The sequence below is a fragment of the Thunnus albacares genome, chromosome 7, assembly GCF_914725855.1.
Source record: "Thunnus albacares chromosome 7, fThuAlb1.1, whole genome shotgun sequence".
Taxonomy (NCBI): domain Eukaryota; kingdom Metazoa; phylum Chordata; class Actinopteri; order Scombriformes; family Scombridae; genus Thunnus; species Thunnus albacares.
Genome location: NC_058112.1, coordinates 35,281,744 through 35,307,200, shown reverse-complemented (window position 1 = coordinate 35,307,200; position 25,457 = coordinate 35,281,744). Strand labels below are relative to the sequence as shown.

General features: G+C 43.0%; 1 protein-coding gene across 1 annotated transcript in view; it reads left to right on the top strand.

Moving 5' to 3' along the window:
* Positions 1-23,967, top strand: part of rpgrip1l (RPGRIP1 like) — a 29,747-nt gene extending 5,780 nt beyond the window's left edge. Inside the window, exons 9-25 of the mRNA XM_044357096.1 lie at positions 4,143-4,216; positions 4,835-4,974; positions 5,454-5,560; positions 5,998-6,048; positions 6,154-6,333; positions 7,163-7,280; positions 7,670-8,122; positions 8,499-8,641; positions 9,018-9,378; positions 10,130-10,350; positions 10,470-10,562; positions 18,948-19,083; positions 19,628-19,725; positions 20,760-20,946; positions 21,206-21,290; positions 21,892-22,028; positions 23,632-23,967. Coding sequence (XP_044213031.1) covers positions 4,143-4,216; positions 4,835-4,974; positions 5,454-5,560; positions 5,998-6,048; positions 6,154-6,333; positions 7,163-7,280; positions 7,670-8,122; positions 8,499-8,641; positions 9,018-9,378; positions 10,130-10,350; positions 10,470-10,562; positions 18,948-19,083; positions 19,628-19,725; positions 20,760-20,946; positions 21,206-21,290; positions 21,892-22,028; positions 23,632-23,768 — 2,721 coding nt within the window. The 3' untranslated portion in view covers positions 23,769-23,967. The remainder of the gene's footprint in view (positions 1-4,142; positions 4,217-4,834; positions 4,975-5,453; positions 5,561-5,997; positions 6,049-6,153; positions 6,334-7,162; positions 7,281-7,669; positions 8,123-8,498; positions 8,642-9,017; positions 9,379-10,129; positions 10,351-10,469; positions 10,563-18,947; positions 19,084-19,627; positions 19,726-20,759; positions 20,947-21,205; positions 21,291-21,891; positions 22,029-23,631) is intronic.
* The last annotated feature ends 1,490 nt before the right edge of the window (positions 23,968-25,457 follow it).

Sequence of the window (25,457 nt, the reverse complement as noted above, 5' to 3'; positions counted from 1 at the left end):
TGTAGTACAGAGTATAACTACACAGTTAATCACAGTAACATGTTACCTCCTGTAGTACAGAGTATAACTACACAGTAAATCACAGTAACATGTTACCTCCTGTAGTACAGAGTATAACTACACAGTAAATCACAGTAACATGATGTTACCTCCTGTAGTACAGAGTATAACTACACAGTAAATCACAGTAACATGTTACCTCCTGTAGTACAGAGTATAACTACACAGTAAATCACAGTAACATGTTACCTCCTGTAGTACAGAGTATAACTACACAGTAAATCACAGTAACATGTTACCTCCTGTAGTACAGAGTATAACTACACAGTAAATCACAATAACATGATGTTACCTCCTGTAGTACAGAGTATAACTACACAGTAAATCACAATAACATGATGTTACCTCCTGTAGTACAGAGTATAACTACACAGTAAATCACAGTAACATGTTACCTCCTGCAGTACAGAGTATAACTACACAGTAAATCACAGTAACATGTTACCTCCTGTAGTACAGAGTATAACTACACAGTTAATCACAGTAACATGTTACCTCCTGTAGTACAGAGTATAACTACACAGTAAATCACAGTAACATGATGTTACCTCCTGTAGTACAGAGTATAACTACACAGTAAATCACAGTAACATGATGTTACCTCCTGTAGTACAGAGTATAACTACACAGTAAATCACAGTAACATGATGTTACCTCCTGTAGTACAGAGTATAACTACACAGTAAATCACAGTAACATGTTACCTCCTGCGGTACAGAGTATAACTACACAGTAAATCACAGTAACATGATGTTACCTCCTGTAGTACAGAGTATAACTACACAGTAAATCACAGTAACATGATGTTACCTCCTGTAGTACAGAGTATAACTACACAGTAAATCACAGTAACATGTTACCTCCTGTAGTACAGAGTATAACTACACAGTAAATCACAGTAACATGTTACCTCCTGTAGTACAGAGTATAACTACACAGTAAATCACAGTAACATGATGTTACCTCCTGTAGTACAGAGTATAACTACACAGTAAATCACAGTAACATGATGTTACCTCCTGTAGTACAGAGTATAACTACACAGTAAATCACAATAACATGTTACCTCCTGCGGTACAGAGTATAACTACACAGTAAATCACAATAACATGATGTTACCTCCTGTAGTACAGAGTATAACTACACAGTAAATCACAGTAACATGATGTTACCTCCTGCGGTACAGAGTATAACTACACAGTAAATCACAGTAACATGTTACCTCCTGTAGTACAGAGTATAACTACACAGTAAATCACAATAACATGATGTTACCTCCTGTAGTACAGAGTATAACTACACAGTAAATCACAGTAACATGTTACCTCCTGCAGTACAGAGTATAACTACACAGTAAATCACAGTAACATGATGTTACCTCCTGCAGTACAGAGTATAACTACACAGTAAATCACAGTAACATGATGTTACCTCCTGTAGTACAGAGTATAACTACACAGTAAATCACAGTAACATGTTACCTCCTGTAGTACAGAGTATAACTACACAGTAAATCACAGTAACATGTTACCTCCTGTAGTACAGAGTATAACTACACAGTAAATCACAGTAACATGATGTTACCTCCTGTAGTACAGAGTATAACTACACAGTAAATCACAATAACATGATGTTACCTCCTGTAGTACAGAGTATAACTACACAGTAAATCACAGTAACATGATGTTACCTCCTGTAGTACAGAGTATAACTACACAGTAAATCACAGTAACATGATGTTACCTCCTGTAGTACAGAGTATAACTACACAGTAAATCACAGTAACATGATGTTACCTCCTGTAGTACAGAGTATAACTACACAGTAAATCACAGTAACATGTTACCTCCTGTAGTACAGAGTATAACTACACAGTAAATCACAGTAACATGATGTTACCTCCTGTAGTACAGAGTATAACTACACAGTAAATCACAGTAACATGATGTTACCTCCTGCAGTACAGAGTATAACTACACAGTAAATCACAGTAACATGTTACCTCCTGTAGTACAGAGTATAACTACACAGTAAATCACAGTAACATGTTACCTCCTGTAGTACAGAGTATAACTACACAGTAAATCACAGTAACATGATGTTACCTCCTGTAGTACAGAGTATAACTACACAGTTAATCACAGTAACATGTTACCTCCTGTAGTACAGAGTATAACTACACAGTAAATCACAGTAACATGTTACCTCCTGTAGTACAGAGTATAACTACACAGTAAATCACAGTAACATGATGTTACCTCCTGTAGTACAGAGTATAACTACACAGTAAATCACAGTAACATGTTACCTCCTGTAGTACAGAGTATAACTACACAGTAAATCACAATAACATGATGTTACCTCCTGTAGTACAGAGTATAACTACACAGTAAATCACAATAACATGATGTTACCTCCTGTAGTACAGAGTATAACTACACAGTAAATCACAGTAACATGTTACCTCCTGCAGTACAGAGTATAACTACACAGTAAATCACAGTAACATGTTACCTCCTGTAGTACAGAGTATAACTACACAGTTAATCACAGTAACATGTTACCTCCTGTAGTACAGAGTATAACTACACAGTAAATCACAGTAACATGATGTTACCTCCTGTAGTACAGAGTATAACTACACAGTAAATCACAGTAACATGATGTTACCTCCTGTAGTACAGAGTATAACTACACAGTAAATCACAGTAACATGTTACCTCCTGTAGTACAGAGTATAACTACACAGTAAATCACAGTAACATGTTACCTCCTGTAGTACAGAGTATAACTACACAGTAAATCACAGTAACATGATGTTACCTCCTGTAGTACAGAGTATAACTACACAGTAAATCACAGTAACATGATGTTACCTCCTGTAGTACAGAGTATAACTACACAGTAAATCACAATAACATGTTACCTCCTGCGGTACAGAGTATAACTACACAGTAAATCACAATAACATGATGTTACCTCCTGTAGTACAGAGTATAACTACACAGTAAATCACAATAACATGATGTTACCTCCTGTAGTACAGAGTATAACTACACAGTAAATCACAATAACATGATGTTACCTCCTGTAGTACAGAGTATAACTACACAGTTAATCACAGTAACATGATGTTACCTCCTGTAGTACAGAGTATAACTACACAGTAAATCACAGTAACATGATGTTACCTCCTGTAGTACAGAGTATAACTACACAGTAAATCACAGTAACATGATGTTACCTCCTGTAGTACAGAGTATAACTACACAGTAAATCACAGTAACATGATGTTACCTCCTGCAGTACAGAGTATAACTACACAGTAAATCACAGTAACATGATGTTACCTCCTGTAGTACAGAGTATAACTACACAGTAAATCACAGTAACATGATGTTACCTCCTGTAGTACAGAGTATAACTACACAGTAAATCACAGTAACATGATGTTACCTCCTGCAGTACAGAGTATAACTACACAGTAAATCACAGTAACATGTTACCTCCTGTAGTACAGAGTATAACTACACAGTAAATCACAATAACATGATGTTACCTCCTGTAGTACAGAGTATAACTACACAGTAAATCACAGTAACATGTTACCTCCTGCAGTACAGAGTATAACTACACAGTAAATCACAGTAACATGATGTTACCTCCTGCAGTACAGAGTATAACTACACAGTAAATCACAGTAACATGATGTTACCTCCTGTAGTACAGAGTATAACTACACAGTAAATCACAGTAACATGTTACCTCCTGTAGTACAGAGTATAACTACACAGTAAATCACAGTAACATGTTACCTCCTGTAGTACAGAGTATAACTACACAGTAAATCACAGTAACATGATGTTACCTCCTGTAGTACAGAGTATAACTACACAGTAAATCACAATAACATGATGTTACCTCCTGTAGTACAGAGTATAACTACACAGTAAATCACAGTAACATGATGTTACCTCCTGTAGTACAGAGTATAACTACACAGTAAATCACAATAACATGATGTTACCTCCTGTAGTACAGAGTATAACTAAACTACGTGTTGGTAATCTGGTGTTTTGCAGCTGCAGGAGCGAATCGGTGATCTGCAGCAGGAACGAGACCTGCTGAAGGACAATAATGACAAACTGGTGAACAGGTGAGCAGCTCAACTCTGATGCTTTGCTTTTATTGTTTTCAGTGGGAGTAGATCTCATTTCAAGATTTGTTTTAAAGAGGTAATTAAACTTTTTAGTGGAAAAATCATGTCGGTCAAATATTATTATTCACATTAGAGTATTTTTACACGTCATAAAACGTGTGGAGGAGATCTTTCCCTTTAACACTATAACAGGAAATATAAAGTGAAATGTGGCTCAGTTGAACATAACTCGCAACTATTTAAATAAGTGAAATTACAAATAGATCAACTTTTATGACTTCTGTTACATCGATATCCATCATTTGGATCTTTTAGAGACGTTATTTAACGGCCAGTTGACAGACAGATGCTGAAGCCATCTTCAGCGTTTCCTCCATCATTCTTCTCAGCTGCAGCTGAACTAAACTAAGAACAGCTGAAACATTTATTTTCTGACAGACCGGCCTCCTGTATGAAGGAAGGAGTTGATGGAACATATTGATATGACTAAGTTAGGTTGTTTAGAGTGTTATTACACAGATACTGTACATCTGTCACTTCACACTCTTCAGTCTTTATTGATGATGATCAATAGTTCAGCTTAGATGAATCATGATGTTCTCTGTGTGTCTTCAGCGCCTTCGACGTCTCTCAGCAGCAGAAGTGGAGCGTTCAGGAGCAGCAGCTGAAGTTACAAATCGCACAGCTGGAGACGGCGCTGAAGGCCGACCTCGTCGACAAAAACCAGATCCTCGACAAAATCAAGGCTGAGAGGGGTACCGACGCCTCTTTATGACATCATACATCATCTCATATAACATCTCATCTGCAAGTCAGCCAGTGAATGATGAGGGTCCACTAAAGTATCACGATCATGTTTGTAACTGGACCTTTGTCTGATGTAGGATTACAACTTACTATTGTTTTCATAATTGATTATTTTTGTTTAGTCTATAAAACCAGAGTCTGAATGTGTAGAGTTAAAATGTTTTTTGTGTGACTGACCAACAGGCTGAAACCAAAACATTTCATTTCAAAATATTACACAAGAAAAGCAGCAAATCCTCATTAATCAATTATCAAAACAGTTGCAGATCCAGTCTAATCTAATCTAATCTAATCTAATCTAATCTAATCTAATCTAATCTAATCTAATCTAATCTAAGAATCATGTTCTGCTGCAGAGTGGATCATAAATCACACTGATGTTCAAAAGATATTTTTGAATGAAAATAATCAGATTTATTGTTTTCAGACACAAATGAGAAGCTGACAGAAGAAAATCAGAAGCTTCATCTTCAGTTTGTGGAACAGAAGCAGCAGCTGGAAGAACTGACTGATCGTCTGAAGTCCCACAGCAGGGTGAGATCAATCAATAATCAATATATCCAAACACACATACATTTCAGGTCAGGTTTGTATTTCATTAAACATCACACAGTTGCAGACACTCAGAGTGACTTTAAATAAACAGCTGACTTCCAGTGAACCTGCAGCAGTTCAGTGTTTGTCTGCTTTTTGCAGATTTCATCTTCAGTTTTACAACATTAACAGTCAAACATACAAATGATTCCAGCTGCAATAGTGAAATTTGATTTCTTTTCTTCTTTTAGATGAAAACCCTGTAAATATCCCTCAGTACGTTCAGCTGCATGTATTTTAATGTGTCGTCAAGTTATTAAGTAGATTTTGTTGGATTCAGAGTATTCAGGAACTGTTTAAACTTTGATAGTCTTACATATAGAGACACTATATATGCTATAAACCAGTAACTGATTCTCTGTGTATGTTCCTTAAAGGACAGCGAGTACGACGTGGACGAACTCACAGAGGCTCTGCTGCTAATTAAGGTCAGTGGAACAATAAAGGTGAAATCTACAGTATGTTGATATGTATTAGTCAGGTCTACTTTACCTGGAAAAGGTCAGTTAAATACATGAAACATTTAAACACAGAAGCGTAAATGTCAGAAGAGCGGCGAGCTGGGCTTCCTGAAGGAGGAGGAGGACGGAGCGAGCGGCGGCACAGAGAGCGCCGTCAGACAGCTGCGAGCCGCTCACGCTGAAACCATCCAGGAGCTGGAGAAGACCAGAAGCATCCTCAGCATGGAGAGCAAGATCAGCAAAGACTACAAGGTATCTGTGAAACCAGGTTCACTGCAGGAGCCGGAAACTGAGCTCAGAGAGTAACGAGGCAGAGCAGAACCAGCGGATCTTCTCTGGTGATGGAGATGATGTTGATTCTTGTTTTAGGGGCTGTTTGCCTTTAGTCTCCAGCCGTTAAACACCTGATCGTTTCAGCTGAGGTCGTCTGATGGAACCGTTTGGTTCTCTGGTTTCCAGCTGCTGCGATTCTTTGTTTTATATCAAACTGAATATCTGTTGGAAATAATGGTGAGCTGCAGCCCAAGTATATTTGCTTTAGTTCAGTCCAGGTTTGTTGTCTTAATACAATGCAGAGAACACGGACAGTGAAAAGTGTCTAAAAAAAAAAGAGCCAATACGCATGAATTTAAAACATGAAACAATATAAACACGCAATAACAGAGGAAGGAAACACGATATACAGTTGACTATAAACATGTGTAGAGCAGCTGGATGACTAAACATCCTGCTTCTGATCAGCACGTCGTCCTAAAACTGCTGGACTGTGGACGAAGTGAAAGTTCTGCCTCGTTGAGATAATTACTCGTAATAAACTCTGAGGTCTGTTTCATATATCAGCTGCTGAACCAAAACTAACTAACTAGCTAGTTAGCTAGCTAGCTAGCTAGCTAACTAGCTAACTAACTCCTCTCACACAGAGTAAACCTGATAAGTTATTAATTCCCCCTGTGCAGTCAAAATGTTCCTCGCTCAGAGTTTGTGATGATCAGAGTCTGACATGCTAACCATGCTAACTATGCTAACCATGCTAGCCAAGCTAACCATGCTAAGTAGACGTGTCCTCTGCTCTTGTGATAAGGCGGAGCTGGCGGCGGTGCTGCAGAAGATGGACAGCGACAGACTCCAGTCTGAGCAGAAGCTGCAACATCAGGCTCAGCTGCTGGACACCAGAGCAGCAAAGATCAAGAAGCTGGAAGGTAATTCTCTCCATCGTCATCATCACTTCATCCACTTTGATGCCCTCACTTCCTGTGGTTAACGAGGTAGCAGCTACAGAAAACACTAGTTGAGCAGCTACTTTGTCAGAAGTCCAACAGAAGAGCAGCCAAACAAACTGTTTTCAACGTCTGTTAGAGCGGCAATAATTAGCCAATTAATTGATTATAATCCAAAGAAAATAAATGGGAAACTACTTTAATAATCAATTATTCATTTAGTTTAGCAAAAACGTCAAACAGAATGAGGCAGAAACACTTTCTACTTTACAGCTTCATATGTAGGAAGCAGGAGGCAACGTGATGAAGATGAGAACTGCAGTTTCTGTGTCTGTTCTCCATCAGGTCTCATTTCTCTTCCTGTTTCTCAGCTCAGCTCAGAGACATCGCCTACGGCACCAAAGCCCACGTCTTCAAACCGGACATCACCGATGAAGACGAGGCAGACGAGCTCGATGAAAGTCTTCATCTGGAGCGAGGAGAGAACCTTCTGGAGCTGCAGATAGTCGGCGCCGCTCTGTCTGCGTCCGCCCTGCAGACTCTGGGTGACGCCGAACCCTCCACCTTCTGCACCTACTCCTTCTACCTGTTTGAGCTGCACTCCACGCCGGTGGCCACGGGCCAGAGGCCGCAGTACGGTTTCACATCCAAGTATGTGGTTAGCATGGACGAGCGCTTCTTGGACTACCTGCACAGGTACTCTGTCAGCGTGGAGCTACATCAGGCTCTAGGACTGGACTGGAGGACTCTGGCCAGCGGACAGCTTCGGCTGCAGCAGCTCCTGGAACAGGACGGGAAGGTTCATGGGACCATACCGCTGGTCGGTGAGTGAGAGCAGCTGGTAACGCAGTAAACATAAAGAAACACACACACACAGTTGAACTTGCTTTGTGATACAGACTATGTAGACCAGCTCTAGGTGCTATCTGGTGGGATTTTGAGTCCTCTGATCCACTATGAAAGTTTAGCTGCAGTTCCTGCGCTGTGTGTTGAAGGTGAAGACTGCGGTTTTACTCCTGAGACTTCATGTAAACAGAACAAATCTCCTGGAAAACCTCAACAGCAAAGAATCTCTACTGTAATTCTCAAAAGAGATTTTTGGCAAGAAACTGCTTATTTTTCCAGGTTTTGTCAAACTCACACAGAGACTTTGAGTTTTAGGAAGTGTGTGACTGTGCTGCTGCTGTTATTGTTTGTCAGGTAAGTGTGAGGAGGCGCGGTCCTTCGGCTCTGTGGATTACTGGATGAGGCTGAGGATACCGATGACAGAAACCATCTGTCTGTATAAAGAGAAGGTGAAGGCTGTGGGCTACATCAACACCGCACTGAGCCAGGACGGACAGGTACAGTACCTGAGCTTTACAATGACTCCCTCATGCTCCGGCCAGCATTATACTCTCTGAAACCAGCAGTCAGATTATCTAAACTACTTTATTTAGAGGTAAAAGTGAAAGTGAGCTCACCTGTAATGCTCCAAATAATCCCTCATTACACAGACAGTGCACACAGACACAGTAAGTCAAAGTTGAACCAGTCAGTTTTCTCCTCCAAACAGGTTTCTGACAGTCTGATTGTCTCACTGCTTGTGTGTCTTTTAACAGAACATGAAAATCAAAGTGAGGGTTGTGATGAACCTTCAGTTCTTTTACTCTTATATAATGTACAGTAACACAGCTCTGTAAACTGAACACATTTACTGAAACTAACCGTCTTCTTCAGCTGCAGCCGCTCAGCAGCAGCAGCAGCTGGAATGAACTCTGCATCCACGTGCAGCGCTGCAGAGACCTGCAGCCCGCCGGCTCCCAGCGGCCCGCCGGCTCCCAGCAGCTCAGCCCTTATGTGGTTTACAAGTTCTTTGACTTCCCCGACTATCCCACCGCCACCGTCCACGCCTGCTCCCACCCCCAGTTCAACGACGTCAAGTCCTACTCCGTCCCCATGGACGAGGATCTGGACCGGTACCTGAAGTCCGAGGCCCTTCAGTTCTACGTGTTCGACTACGAGGAGGAGCAGATGGACGTGTATGTGGGCAAAGCCCGAGTGCCTCTGCTGCCTCTGTCCCGGGACGACAGCATCAGCGGTGAGACGTTGTCTTCTCACAGTGTCATCTGATCTAAATCAGCTTTTTAATGGTTTCAGCCACCTACTGAGACCCAGAGAGACCCACCACAGACCGGTTCTGTCTGGTCAGCAGTATCTGCCACAGAGAAGTGCTGGTACATCATCTGAGAGCTGAGAAGCTCAAGATGATGTTGAGATGTGTCAGGTTTTTGTAGTCATAAATCTGTAATAAACACTGTTTTGTTTAGGCGCCTTTGACATATGAAGGCCGTTCTCATACGCAGTTATGTCTCATCAGTTGAAACCATTTGATGTACCCAGGAAAACATCCTCTGAACACTCTGTCTGTGATCACCCTCGAGGTCACTACAGGTCATTTTATCCAGTCAGGTTTCACTACAGTCATCACACATGGAGCTAGCATGATGTGGTTGGTACCACTGGATTCCTCAGGTCCAGTATATTCATTATTCATTCATTCTGAAAGAAACTAATGTCTCAGAGGTTTAACTAATTAGTTAATTAATCGAATCACCAACCCTACGCGTGGAGGACCCCCCCCCCCACCTCCTGAGCCACAGACGCCTCTTTAGGGTCATTTAGTAACAAACTAATCCGGTCTGGGTGCGTCCTCACATCAGTTAAACAACTTCCTGGAGAAAACCTGACACATGTTGACAAGCAGAGAGAGATTTTACTGTCCCGCCCTGCGTCCAGCTGTCTTTCAGTGTTTTCTAACAAGTTGAATGTGTTTCCTGTTTGTGCTGCAGGTGTGTTTGAGCTGACCGACCCCTCCGGACTTCCCGCCGGCCATCTTGAAGTCACACTGAAGTGGAGGTTCGCTTACCGTCCTCCAGGCTCCGTTATGACTGTCGAAGAACCCGAATTCATCCCCAAAGAGAAGCGTGAAGAGGAAACAGCTGAGGAAGAGAAGAAAGACAAAGATGAGGCTCTTCATCCCTCTTCCCTCCCTGACGCTGCTGCTTCTAAGGTCAGGAGATAAAAACATCCTGAACATCCATGAAGAACAGAGAGAACAGAGCTCTGACACTTTCAGCCAACAGAGACATGATCATAACATCCTCTTACCTGAGTGTTTTCTCCCATCAGGCACCGCTGCCGAAGCTCAGACAGAGGACACAAGCGAAGGCACCGGCGGCTAAAAAGGTCACGTTCATAGAAAGCTCCGCTGCAGACGAGCAGGTGAGATGTTTTCATGCGTGATGTATAATCAGGTAAGAATAAAGACAACCAGACCTTTAATCAAAATAAATGGAGACATGCCGTAACGAGCTAAATCTGGATACACTGAAGAGTAAAAGAACGTTTTAAGACTCAGCGAGCAGGTTGCCAGGGACGACCAGGAGACTCCTGAGCTCCTGAGAAGGTCTTCACGATGTAAAAGTTCTCTCCTCTAAGACAAGCAGGCAGCCGGTGGAGGGAATAAAACTGGAGGAATAGGACTGAATTTCCTGTTTTAGTTAAAAGTCTGACAGTCTTTTGATTCAGACTGGTGAAAGAGCATCGCAGTGATCCAGACAGGATCAAATGACCCTTACAGAGACCCTTACTGCCGTCAGTCAGTGTGCTGAGGCGTCAGATACCTGCTGCAGTTACCACCTGTTGCAACAGAGTCTCACTTTAACGCGCCAGGATTTAATTATATGGTGGAAATATTGACTAAAAGTCTGTTTTTGTACTGGTCACAGGCTGAAGACTGGAGCTCAGCAGGTCCCAGTTTACGCCTCGTATGAAACGCCTCGTATGAAACGCCTCGTATGAAACGCCTCGTCTGAAACGCCTCGTCTGAAACGCCTCGTATGAAACGCCTCGTCTGAAACGCCTCGAATGAAACGCCTCGTCTGAAACGCCTCGTCTGAAACGCCTCGTCTGAAACGCCTCGTATGAAACGCCTCGTCTGAAACGCCTCGTCTGAAACGCCTCGTTTGAAACGCGTCGTATGAAATGCGTCGTATGAAACGCCTCGTTTGAAACGCGGCGTATGAAACGCGGCGTATGAAACGCATCGTATGAAACGCGGCGAATGAAACGCCTCGTTTGAAAGGCGTCGTATGAAACGCGTCGTATGAAACGCGTCGTATGAAACGCCTCGTCTGAAACGCCTCGTATGAAACGCCTCGTATGAAACGCCTCGTATGAAACGCGTCGTATGAAACGCGTCGTATGAAACGCGTCGTATGAAACGCCTCGTTTGAAACGCGTCGTATGAAACGCGTCATATGAAACGCGTCGTATGAAACGCCTCGTCTGAAACGCCTCGTATGAAACGCCTCGTATGAAACGCGTCGTATGAAACGCGTCGTATGAAACGCGTCGTATGAAACGCGTCGTATGAAACGCCTCGTCTGAAACGCCTCGTATGAAACGCGTCGTATGAAACGCGTCGTATGAAACGCCTCGTCTGAAACGCCTCGTATGAAACGCGTCGTATGGAACGCGTCGTATGAAACGCCTCGTATGAAACGCCTCGTATGAAACGCCTCGTATGAAACGCCTCGTCTGAAACGCGGCGAATGAAACGCCTCGTCTGAAACGCCTCGCTTGAAACGCGTCGTATAAAATGCGTCGTATGAAACGCCTCGTCTGAAACGCCTCATTTGAAACGCGGCGTATGAAACGCATCGTATGAAACGCGCCGTATGAAACGCGCCGTATGAAACGCATCGTATGAAACGCGGCGTATGAAACGCGGCGTATGAAACGCGGCGAATGAAACGCCTCGTATGAAGCGCGGCGTATGAAACGCCTCGTTTGAAACGCGTCATTTGAAACGTGGCGTATGAAACACGTCGTTTGAAACGCGTCGTTTGAAACGCGGCGTATGAAACGCCTCGTATGAAGCGCCTCGTTTGAAATGCATCATATGAAACGCATCGTATGAAACGCCTCGTATGAAACGCCTCGTATGAAACGCCTCGTATGAAGCGCCTCGTTTGAAATGCGTCATATGAAACGCAGCATTTGAAACGCCTCGTATGAAACGCCTCGTATGAAGCGCCTCGTTTGAAATGCGTCATATGAAACGCAGCATTTGAAACGCCTCGTATGAAAAGCGTTGTCTGAAACGCCTCGTTTGAAACGCGCTGTATGAAAAGCGTTGTATGAAACACCTCGTCTGAAACGCCTCGTCTGAAACACCTCGTCTGAAACGCGTTGTATGAAACGCTTCGTATGAAACGCCTCGTATGAAACGCCTCGTATGAAACGCCTCGTATGAAACGCCTCGTTTGAAACGCCTCGTATGAAAAGCGTTGTCTGAAACGCCTTGTTTGAAACGCGCTGTATGAAACGCCTCGTATGAAACGCCTCGTATGAAGCGCCTCGTATGAAGCGCCTCGTTTGAAATGCGTCATATGAAACGCAGCATTTGAAACGCCTCGTATGAAAAGCGTTGTCTGAAACGCCTCGTTTGAAACGCACTGTATGAAAAGCATTGTATGAAACGCATCGTCTGAAACGCGTCGTTTGAAACGCCTCGTATGAAACGCCTCGTATGAAACGCCTCGTATGAAACGCCTCGTTTGAAACGCCTCGTATGAAACGCCTCGTTTGAAACGTCTCGTATGAAACGCGGCGTATGAAACGCCTCGTATGAAACGCGTCGTTTGAAACGCGTCGTATGAAACGCGTCGTATGAAACGCCTCGTATGAAGCGCCTCGTTTGAAATGCGTCATATGAAACGCAGCATTTGAAACGCCTCGTATGAAAAGCGTTGTATGAAACGCCTCGTCTGAAACGCCTCGTATGAAACACCTCGTATGAAACGCCTCGTATGAAACGCCTCGTATGAAACGCCTCGTATGAAACGCCTCGTATGAAGCGCCTCGTTTGAAATGCGTCATATGAAACGCAGCATTTGAAACGCCTCGTATGAAAAGCGTTGTCTGAAACGCCTTGTTTGAAACGCCTTGTTTGAAACGCGCTGTATGAAACGCATCGTCTGAAACGCCTCGTCTGAAACGCCTCGTATGAAACGCCTCGTTTGAAACGTCTCGTATGAAACGCGGCGTATGACACGCCTCGTATGAAACGCGTCGTTTGAAACGCGTCGTATGAAACGCGTCGTATGAAACGCGTCGTATGAAACGCCTCGTCTGAAACGCGTCGTATGAAACGCGTCGTATGAAACGCGTCGTATGAAACGCCTCGTCTGAAACGCCTCGTATGAAACGCGTCGTATGGAACGCGTCGTATGAAACGCCTCGTATGAAACGCCTCGTATGAAACGCCTCGTATGAAACGCCTCGTCTGAAACGCGGCGAATGAAACGCCTCGTTTGAAACGCGTCGTATGAAACGCGTCGTATGAAACGCGTCGTATGAAACGCCTCGTTTGAAACGCGTCGTATGAAACGCGTATGAAACGCCTCGTCTGAAACGCCTCGTCTGAAACGCCTCGTCTGAAACGCCTCGTCTGAAACGCCTCGTATGAAACGCCTCGTCTGAAACGCCTCGTCTGAAACGCCTCGTATGAAACGCCTCGTCTGAAACGCCTCGTATGAAACGCCTCGTATGAAACGCCTCGTATGAAACGCCTCGTATGAAACGCCTCGTATGAAACGCCTCGTCTGAAACGCCTCGTCTGAAACGCCTCGTTTGAAACGCGTCGTATAAAATGCGTCGTATGAAACGCCTCGTCTGAAACGCCTCGTCTGAAACGCCTCGTATGAAGCGCGGCGTATGAAACGCCTCGTTTGAAACGCGTCATTTGAAACGTGGCGTATGAAACACGTCGTTTGAAACGCGTCGTTTGAAACGCGGCGTATGAAACGCCTCGTATGAAGCGCCTCGTTTGAAATGCATCATATGAAACGCATCGTATGAAACGCCTCGTATGAAACGCCTCGTATGAAACGCCTCGTATGAAGCGCCTCGTTTGAAATGCGTCATATGAAACGCAGCATTTGAAACGCCTCGTATGAAACGCCTCGTATGAAGCGCCTCGTTTGAAATGCGTCATATGAAACGCAGCATTTGAAACGCCTCGTATGAAAAGCGTTGTCTGAAACGCCTCGTTTGAAACGCGCTGTATGAAAAGCGTTGTATGAAACACCTCGTCTGAAACGCCTCGTCTGAAACACCTCGTCTGAAACGCGTTGTATGAAACGCTTCGTATGAAACGCCTCGTATGAAACGCCTCGTATGAAACGCCTCGTATGAAACGCCTCGTTTGAAACGCCTCGTATGAAACGCCTCGTATGAAACGCCTCGTTTGAAACGCCTCGTATGAAACGCCTCGTATGAAACGCCTCGTATGAAACGCGTCGTATGAAACGCCTCGTCTGAAACGCCTCGTCTGAAACGCCTCGTCTGAAACGCCTCGTCTGAAACGCCTCGTATGAAACGCCTCGTATGAAACGCCTCGTCTGAAACGCCTCGTATGAAACGCCTCGTATGAAACGCCTCGTATGAAACGCCTCGTCTGAAACGCCTCGTCTGAAACGCCTCGTCTGAAACGCCTCGTTTGAAACGCGTCGTATAAAATGCGTCGTATGAAACGCCTCGTCTGAAACGCCTCGTCTGAAACGCCTCGTATGAAGCGCGGCGTATGAAACGCCTCGTTTGAAACGCGTCATTTGAAACGTGGCGTATGAAACGCGTCGTTTGAAACGCGTCGTTTGAAACGCGGCGTATGAAACGCCTCGTATGAAGCGCCTCGTTTGAAATGCATCATATGAAACGCATCGTATGAAACGCCTCGTATGAAACGCCTCGTATGAAGCGCCTCGTTTGAAATGCGTCATATGAAACGCAGCATTTGAAACGCCTCGTATGAAACGCCTCGTATGAAGCGCCTCGTTTGAAATGCGTCATATGAAACGCAGCATTTGAAACGCCTCGTATGAAAAGCGTTGTCTGAAACGCCTCGTTTGAAACGCGCTGTATGAAAAGCGTTGTATGAAACACCTCGTCTGAAACGCCTCGTCTGAAACACCTCGTCTGAAACGCGTTGTATGAAACGCTTCGTATGAAACGCCTCGTATGAAACGCCTCGTATGAAACGCCTCGTTTGAAACGCCTCGTATGAAACGCCTCGTATGAAACGCCTCGTTTGAAACGCCTTGTATGAAACGCCTCGTATGAAACGCCTCGTATGAAACGCCTCGTATGAAACACCTCGTATGAAGCGCCTCGTTTGAAATGCGTCATATGAAACGCAGCATTTGAAACGCCTCGTATGAAAAGCGTTGTCTGAAACGCCTTGTTTGAAACGCGCTGTATGAAACGCATCGTCTGAAACGCCTCGTCTGAAACGCCTCGTATGAAACGCCTCGTTTGAAACGCCTCGTATGAAACGCCTCGTATGAAACGCCTCGTATGAAACGCCTCGTTTGAAACGCCTCGTATGAAACGCCTCGTATGAAACGCCTCGTTTGAAACGCCTCGTATGAAACGCGTCATTTGAAACGTGGCGTATGAAACGCGTCATTTGAAACGTGGCGTATGAAACGCGTCGTTTGAAACGCGTCGTTTGAAACGTATGAAACGCCTCGTATGAAACGCCTCGTATGAAACGCCTCGTATGAAGCGCCTCGTATGAAGCGCCTCGTTTGAAATGCGTCATATGAAACGCAGCATTTGAAACGCCTCGTATGAAAAGCGTCTGAAACGCCTCGTTTGAAACGCACTGTATGAAAAGCATTGTATGAAACGCATCGTCTGAAACGCGTCGTTTGAAACGCCTCGTATGAAACGCCTCGTATGAAACGCCTCGTATGAAACGCCTCGTTTGAAACGCCTCGTATGAAACGCCTCGTTTGAAACGTCTCGTATGAAACGCGGCGTATGAAACGCCTCGTATGAAACGCGTCGTTTGAAACGCGTCGTATGAAACGCCTCGTATGAAGCGCCTCGTTTGAAATGCGTCATATGAAACGCAGCATTTGAAACGCCTCGTATGAAAAGCGTTGTATGAAACGCCTCGTCTGAAAAGCGTTGTATGAAACGCCTCGTCTGAAACGCCTCGTATGAAACACCTCGTATGAAACGCCTCGTATGAAACGCCTCGTTTGAAATGCGTCATATGAAACGCAGCATTTGAAACGCCTCGTATGAAAAGCGTTGTATGAAACGCCTCGTCTGAAACGCCTCGTTTGAAACGCCTCGTATGAAACGCCTCGTTTGAAACGCCTCGTTTGAAACGCCTCGTATGAAACGCCTCGTTTGAAACGCGCTGTATGAAAAGCGTTGTATGAAACACCTCGTCTGAAACGCCTCGTCTGACACACCTCGTCTGAAACGCGTTGTATGAAACGCTTCGTATGAAACGCCTCGTATGAAACGCCTCGTTTGAAACGCCTCGTATGAAACGCCTCGTATGAAACGCCTCGTTTGAAACGCCTCGTATGAAACGCCTCGTATGAAACGCCTCGTATGAAACGCCTCGTATGAAACGCCTCGTATGAAGCGCCTCGTTTGAAATGCGTCATATGAAACGCAGCATTTGAAACGCCTCGTATGAAAAGCGTTGTCTGAAACGCCTTGTTTGAAACGCCTTGTTTGAAACGCGCTGTATGAAACGCATCGTCTGAAACGCCTCGTCTGAAACGCCTCGTATGAAACGCCTCGTTTGAAACGTCTCGTATGAAACGCGGCGTATGAAACGCCTCGTATGAAACGCGTCGTTTGAAACGCGTCGTATGAAACGCCTCGTATGAAGCGCCTCGTTTGAAATGCGTCATATGAAACGCAGCATTTGAAACGCCTCGTATGAAAAGCGTTGTATGAAACGCCTCGTCTGAAACGCCTCGTTTGAAACGCCTCGTTTGAAATGCGTCATATGAAACGCAGCATTTGAAACGCCTCGTATGAAAAGCGTTGTATGAAACGCCTCGTCTGAAACGCCTCGTTTGAAACGCCTCGTATGAAACGCCTCGTATGAAACGCCTCGTTTGAAACGCCTCGTTTGAAACGCCTCGTATGAAACGCCTCGTCTGAAACGCGTCGTTTGAAACGCCTCGTATGAAACGCGGCGTCTGAAACGCCTCGTCTGAAACGCCTCGTTTGAAACGCGGCGTATGAAACGCATCGTATGAAACGCGGCGTATGAAACGCGTCGTATGAAATGCGCCGTATGAAACGCATCGTATGAAACGCGGCGTATGAAACGCGGCGAATGAAACGCATTGTATGAAACGCGGCGTATGAAACGCGGCGAATGAAACGCCTCGTTTGAAACGCGTTGTGTGAAACGCGTTGTGTGAAACGCGTCGTATGAAACGCCTCGTATGAAGCGCGCTGTATGAAAAGCGTTGTATGAAACACCTCGTCTGAAACGCCTCGTCTGAAACACCTCGTCTGAAACGCGTTGTATGAAACGCTTCGTATGAAACGCCTCGTATGAAACGCCTCGTATGAAACGCCTCGTATGAAACGCCTCGTATGAAACGCCTCGTATGAAACGCCTCGTTTGAAACGCCTCGTATGAAACGCCTCGTATGAAACGCCTCGTATGAAACGCGTCGTCTGAAACGCGTCGTCTGAAACGCCTCGTATGAAACGCCTCGTATGAAACGCCTCGTATGAAACGCCTCGTTTGAAACGCCTCGTATGAAACGCCTCGTCTGAAACGCCTCGTATGAAACGCGTCGTCTGAAACGCGTCGTTTGAAACGCCTCGTATGAAACGCGTCGTCTGAAACGCGTCGTTTGAAACGCCTCGTATGAAACGCCTCGTCTGAAACGCCTCGTATGAAACGCCTCGTATGAAACGCCTCGTTTGAAACGCCTCATATGAAACGCCTCGTTTGAAACGCCTCGTTTGAAACGCCTCGTATGAAACGCCTCGTTTGAAACGCGGCGTATGAAACGCGGCGTATGAAACGCCTCGTTTGAAACGCATCGTATGAAACGCGGCGTATGAAACGCGGCGTATGAAACGCCTCGTTTGAAACGCATCGTATGAAACGCGGCGTATGAAACGCGGCGTATGAAACGCCTCGTTTGAAACGCATCGTATGAAACGTGGCGTATGAAACGCATCGTATGGAACGCGGCTCATGAAACGCATCGTATGAAACGCCTCGTATGAAACGCCTCGTATGAAACGCCTCGTATGAAACGCCTCGTATGAAACGCCTCGTTTGAAACGTCTCATATGAAATGCGTCGTATGAAACGCGTTATATGAAATGCTACGTTTGAAACGCCTCGTATGAAACGCCTCGTCTGAAACGCCTCGTATGAAACGCCTCGTATGAAACGCCTCGTATGAAACGCCTCGTTTGAAACGCCTCGTATGAAACGCCTCGTTTGAAACGCCTCGTTTGAAACGCCTCGTTTGAAACGCGGCGTATGAAACGCGGCGTATGAAACGCCTCGTTTGAAACGCATCGTATGAAACGCGGCGTATGAAACGCGGCGTATGAAACGCATCGTATGAAACGCGGCTCATGAAACGCATCGTATGAAACGCCTCGTATGAAACGCCTCGTATGAAACGCCTCGTTTGAAACGTCTCATATGAAATGCGTCGTATGAAACGCGTTATATGAAATGCTACGTTTGAAACGCCTCGTATGAAACGCCTCGTATGAAACGTGTCTGAAACGTCTTTTGTGTTTTTGCAGCTCGTGTCTGAAGCTGCTCGCATCACGGCAGAGGAAGAGGAGGATGAAGAGTCTCACTTTTCTGAAGGACAGCTGGTCGCAGCGAGCGCTCAGTCCTACTCTGACGATTCCGACATCTCCGAGGAGATTATTGAAGGTGAGGAAATATTGATTAGTATTGATCATTAGCGCCACTGTAAATATTATAGAAGGTAAGAGAATAGTGATTTTTACTGTTGTCTGCTTCTTTAATTCTCTGTTTACAAAACACTTGTTGTTGTTCTTCTCGGCTGTTTTCTGTTTTCTTCACACTGGAAGGAAACAAGCAGCTGCTCTTCATCATCATCTCCCCGAACTCTCCCTGCACAGCCTGTTTTTAAGCCCTGTGCTCTGTCTGAAAGGTGCAGATGGGCTTTTTTTTCTTACAACGCTTCCCGAGCACACAAACATAAATATTGAATGTGGCTGTGAATAATCTTTAGAGCAGACTTCAGTAAAGTTAATGACGACTCTGAGAGGCAGCGGACTCAGCTTGTTGCTGAATATCCAGCATATTAATAAGCATCCACACACCAAACGCAATAAAGGAGGCAATGAGTTCAAGATAGAAACAGTTTGTCAGAGAATCAGAGTTCTTCTCTTGTTGTTCCAGTGATTGATCTGTGTTTTCTCCTCCCTGCTTCATGTCCGGATCCGTCCAGATGTTGAGGAGGTCCCAGCAGCTGCAGAGGATCAGAGGGAATCGACCCAGTCCGACAGCGATGACTGCATCGTTCATGGCCAGGCTGTGGGCAGGAAGGTCAGTGAACGCCTCTGTTTACCTTCCACACATAGAAGGAGACCTTGGATGGTGTGTTGTGAAGGTGTTTTGTTTGTACGGAGTTCGATCTGTATTCTGCGTTCAGGCAGGAGGTTGTTTCTGAAACCACAAACTTCCAGATAGAGTCGGTGTGAATGTTGTGGTGTTGTACGTGTCATCGAGTCAGCAGTCCAGTCAGGAGAGATGGACTCATTCATTAAATGCATTTATTTAATTATCTGTGCACTGTGTAGTAATGACAGCTGATCTCCTGTCAGTCTGAACTCTGCTGTTCTCAGATGTTTTTATTCAGATTTAAAGATCTGAATAAAAACATCTTTTATTCCAAACACACTTAGTGTTTCTCTGACAGATGAAGAGAATGAACCCATTCTTTTGTTTTCATTGATCAGTTATAAGAACATTTTACTCACCAGCCTCATTGTGGAGTAAAGAGACGATAACGCAGCCTGAAGCAGCTGAAAGACCTGAGGACAGGTCTGACACTGGTAGCTGTCAGTAATGAGAGGTTATTTAGTTTGTATCAGTCACAGAGTAACTAACCAGCTACCTGCTGTTCTGATCCTGAAAGACTAAAATATTTCACCTGCTGAATCATCAGGAAGATGTTGAGCTTGTTTCCCAGGTTGCTCCTCTCTGTCTGTATCAGAACAAAGATGGCAGCTTGTCGGCTGGACAGGAAACGGAACCAAAATCTTTGTGATTGTACAGCAGAATATTTTTTATCCAGATGGTTAGAAGAGTCTTTGTGGATTCTGGAAATAACTTCAGAACAGCAGGAAGCTTAATTATCCTGTTAACGTGCTGTTACCCCGCTAACGTTAGCAGTAAAGCAGCTCAGAGGAAGCTGTTGCTTCTCTTCACTGTATCATTGTTGGACCATGAAGAGTGAATCCTGTCTGTGTTTGTCCTGCTGACCTGCTGCTTTTACTCTCGACCTCTTTAGAAGCAGCAGAACTAAAGCAAACCTGTGTTTGGTGCGTTTAAACTGAGATCTGTGTGTCGGTCCTCAGGCCGCTGAGCGCATGCGGGTGGAGGTGGTCTCTCTGAGCCTCAGACCAGAATCTCGGGTGTCCCGGGACAGCAGTGTGGTGCGCCTGTTTGTGGAGTACTCCTTCCTGGATCTGCCCACAGAGGAAACCCCCCTGTCCCTGCCCAAACCCCCGCAGGGCAAAAGCATCAACTACAACTACAGCAAAGGTTAGAGTCAACGTGCAGCTGCATGATGGTAAAACTACGAGTCTGTACAGGTGTCCCATATATGAAGGACGTTTGTTTGAGACAGATTCTCTGCTGTTTTAAGGTCACTAAACAGTCACATAGTTCATTATGAATTTAATATTTTCTGCAATAAGAATATGTTTGTGAATCCCAACAGTAAGCGGAGACTCGTGTGTGTTTGTGTGTGTTGAATGTGAGTTTGACCTTTGACCTGATGGTTGTCGTTCTGTCCCGGTAGTCGTTCCTGTGGACGCAGAGACACACGGGGCGAGACGTCAGCTGCTGAGGGAAGTCCTGCAGGGACGAAACCCTCCGATGGAGAGGTGAGGAAACATCTGGAGAGCAGCTGGAGTTTATTATAGTAGTTTCTACTGTCAAACTGATCAAACACAACTTATTGACTTTACAATGAGAAGCAGAAAATCCTCACGAGAGGCTGGAATCAGAAAACCTGTTTTCATCTGTTATAGACGTCGTCCACACAGCGACACCATTTATATCATTAGCTTTAACACGTATTAATATTTGAGACCAGAGAAGCAGGGAACATTTGGTATGTTTGCTTTTACAAATGCAGATTAATCAACTGTTGCCGTTTGTTCTCTGTCCATCAATCAGTTGACTAATTGTTTGACCTCTAATCAATAAATCATCACTCACTAATGCTGAATTGTGCTTCCATTAACTTTGATTTGTCACAAAGTGATTTACATGTTCAAACCTGAAATAATCTAAAATATAATGTAATGAAGTTAAAGTGAAACCCAAACAGTTTGACTGACAGGTGCTCTTTGGGATGTTCAGAGCAGAAACACTGAGAGTGACGATGGATTTAAGAAGTGATACATATCTTTAGTGAAGAGATGAATGATGATGATGATGATGATGATGATGATGATGATGATGATGATGGTTGTTGGACAGGATCCGGTTCACAGTGGTGAGCGAGCCTCCAGAGGAAGAAGAGCAGGAGAGGGAGTGTGAGGACGTGGGCGTCGCCTTCCTGAGGATCCCCGAAATCCTGGAGAGACGACAAGACCTGGTGGAGAGCAGTCTGACCGGTACGCACACGTTATATACAAATATATATAAATTATATACATTATATATAAATTATATACATATATATATACATATATATACACACACACACACACACGTTATATACATATATATATACATATATATACACGTTATATACATATATATATACACACACACATTATATACACACATATATACATTATATACATATACACACATTATATACATATATAAACGTTATATATATATATATATATATATATATATATATATATATATATATATATATATATATATATATATACATATATACACATTATATACATATATACACATTATATACGTATATATATAAATTATATACATATATATACACGTTATATACGTATATATATAAATTATATACATATACACACATTATATACATATATACACATATATATATACATTCACACGTTATAAACAGTATACATAATGTGTGTGTGTAAGTATATATAATGTGTGTGTAAGTATATATGTGTGTGTAAGTATATATAATGTGTGTGTAAGTATATATGTGTGTAAGTATATATAATGTGTAAGTATATATGTGTGTAAGTATATATAATGTGTGTGTAAGTATATATGTGTGTGTGTAAGTATATATGTGTAAGTATATATAATGTGTGTGTGTAAGTATATATAATGTGTGTGTAAGTATATATAATGTGTGTGTGTAAGTATATATAATGTGTGTGTAAGTATATATAATGTTTGTGTAAGTATATATGTGTGTAAGTATATATAATGTGTGTGTGTAAGTATATATAATGTGTGTGTAAGTATATATAATGTGTGTGTAAGTATATATGTATGTAAGTATATATAATGTGTGTGTAAGTATATATGTGTGTGTGTAAGTATATATGTGTGTGTAAGTATATATAATGTGTGTGTGTAAGTATATATAATGTGTGTGTAAGTATATGTGTGTGTAAGTATATATAATGTGTGTGTGTGTAAGTATATATAATGTGTGTGTAAGTATATATAATGTGTGTAAGTATATATAATGTGTGTGTAAGTATATATAATGTGTGTGTGTGTGTAAGTATATATAATGTGTGTGTGTAAGTATATATGTGTGTGTAAGTATATATAATGTGTGTGTGTAAGTATATATAATGTGTGTAAGTATATATAATGTGTGTGTGTGTAAGTATCTATAATGTGTGTGTAAGTATATATAATGTGTGTGTGTAAGTATATATAATGTGTGTGTGTAAGTATATATAATGTGTGTAAGTATATATAATGTGTGTAAGTATATATAATGTGTGTGTAAGTATATATAATGTGTGTGTGTAAGTATATATAATGTGTGTGTGTAAGTATATATAATGTGTGTGTGTAAGTATATATAATGTGTGTGTAAGTATATGTGTGTGTAAGTATATATAATGTGTGTGTGTAAGTATATATAATGTGTGTGTAAGTATATATAATGTGTGTAAGTATATATAATGTGTGTGTAAGTATATATAATGTGTGTGTGTGTAAGTATCTATAATGTGTGTGTAAGTATATATAATGTGTGTATAAGTATATATAATGTGTGTGTGTGTGTGTGTCTGTGTGTAGTTGTGGACGTGGAGGACAGCAGTGAGGTGGTGGGCAGTCTGCTGGTGTCTCTGGAAGGTTTGGAGGCTCTGCAGTGCGTCATGGAGGAGGCGGAGCTACAGCAGATGCCCGTCTCCATCCCGCTTCCATCAGCATGAAGCAGCAACATGGCCGCTACTCAGCACACTAAACACGGCGGCAGGAGGCTCCTCGTACATGTATGTTTCAGTAAAACGTCTACTGTTCTCTGAAACACACAGTGGACTTTCCAGATCAGCTGACACACTGATAATAACACGTCAGGCGTGATTTTAACACGTCAGGCGTGATTTTAACACGTCAGGTGTGATTTTAACACGTCAGGTGTGATTTTAACACGTCAGGTGTGATTTTAACATGTCAGGTGTGTTTTGAAGCACTCATGCTGTGAATGTCTGTTGATGTTCCTTTTTGCTGAATTTGTTGTTTGCAGGTCAAAATACAAGCAGGTAAAAACTTTGTGCCCCAAATAAAAACTACATATTCATTCTGTAATGTGTGTGTGTGTGTGTGTGTGTGTGTGTGTGTGTGTGTGTGTGTGTGTGTGTGTGTGACAAGATTAAAAAGTTCCTCTGGATAATCGCTGGTCAGTTTTGTCTGACAGGTGAGCCTCTGTGTCAGTCATGTGACATGTTGGCACATTAATTTCCAGTTATTTCATGTGTTCACTTGTTTGTTATTTTTACTGTAGTCAGCTGATCTGAGGTTGTTTCTCAGTGTGTTGATACAGGTGATCTCACCTGTGACTCTGACCTCTTATAAACCTGCAGAATAATGTTTATTACTGAGAAACAGAGAAAGAAGTCAGTGTGCCTTAAATTATCTTTTTACTGTATGATGTTTTGTATTGTCTCCAATAAAGAGCTGATTTTCTGTACATGTGGGGGAAAAATCAATATTTTTACATTTTATTGCTGTCACAAGTCACAAGTATACACTATCAATCACACTTAGCCAAAGAAACTCTAAGGACTGCAATAACTCCTCCAGTTGCTCAATTTCTAATTTGAGCTTTTTGAGTCAGTTGTTTTTTAATGTGCAGCTCCAGGTTCCTTTCATAGAGAACCGTCACTCTGTGCTCCAACCGGTATAAACAGCTGATCAAGTAGAACATTGAGATGTTCATCAAGCAACATGTGACTGGAGACTCTTCAGTCATGTTGGTTTACTGTGTTCTTGTTTCACTCAGCATTCTGTGTTCTTGGTCAATGTAGGAATTTGTGCTCTCCAATATCTTTATGATTTTATGGGGAATTATGAGTTATTATTGTGCAACAACTCCAACATGAAATTATTCGTCCAGTGACATAACTCATATTACAGCAGGTATAATAACAGGGAAACAGTCCTCCTCGTTGGCCACACAAGAGAGATCAATTATAATTATGTCATTCATCTTAATTGTAATTTTGCAAGGGTTTAGGTCTGTTAAGGTTAAAGTGACTGAGATGCACAAGAAAATACATACAAGTTCACTTTAGTTACATACACATTTATTACTAATACTACAGCTACAAGTACTAAACACTATGTTTTACAAACAAGAGGGAAACTGGTGCACAAGGCTGTGGCTAGTGAATGATTGTAATGCATGATGCAGTTATCTATTGTGTAGTTGGTATGAGAGACCTGATAAACAGATGAGATGACTGTTACCTGAGAAGCAGCGAGTCAAATCAACGGTACAACAGCTTAGTTCTGAATCACCAACTGAAAGTACAAATCATGATGCACCAGGGTTTCAGCACGTTGAAGGTCCACAGTGGGATTAAAGTTGGTGGCAGCTCGTCTCTGATTGGCTCTTAGAG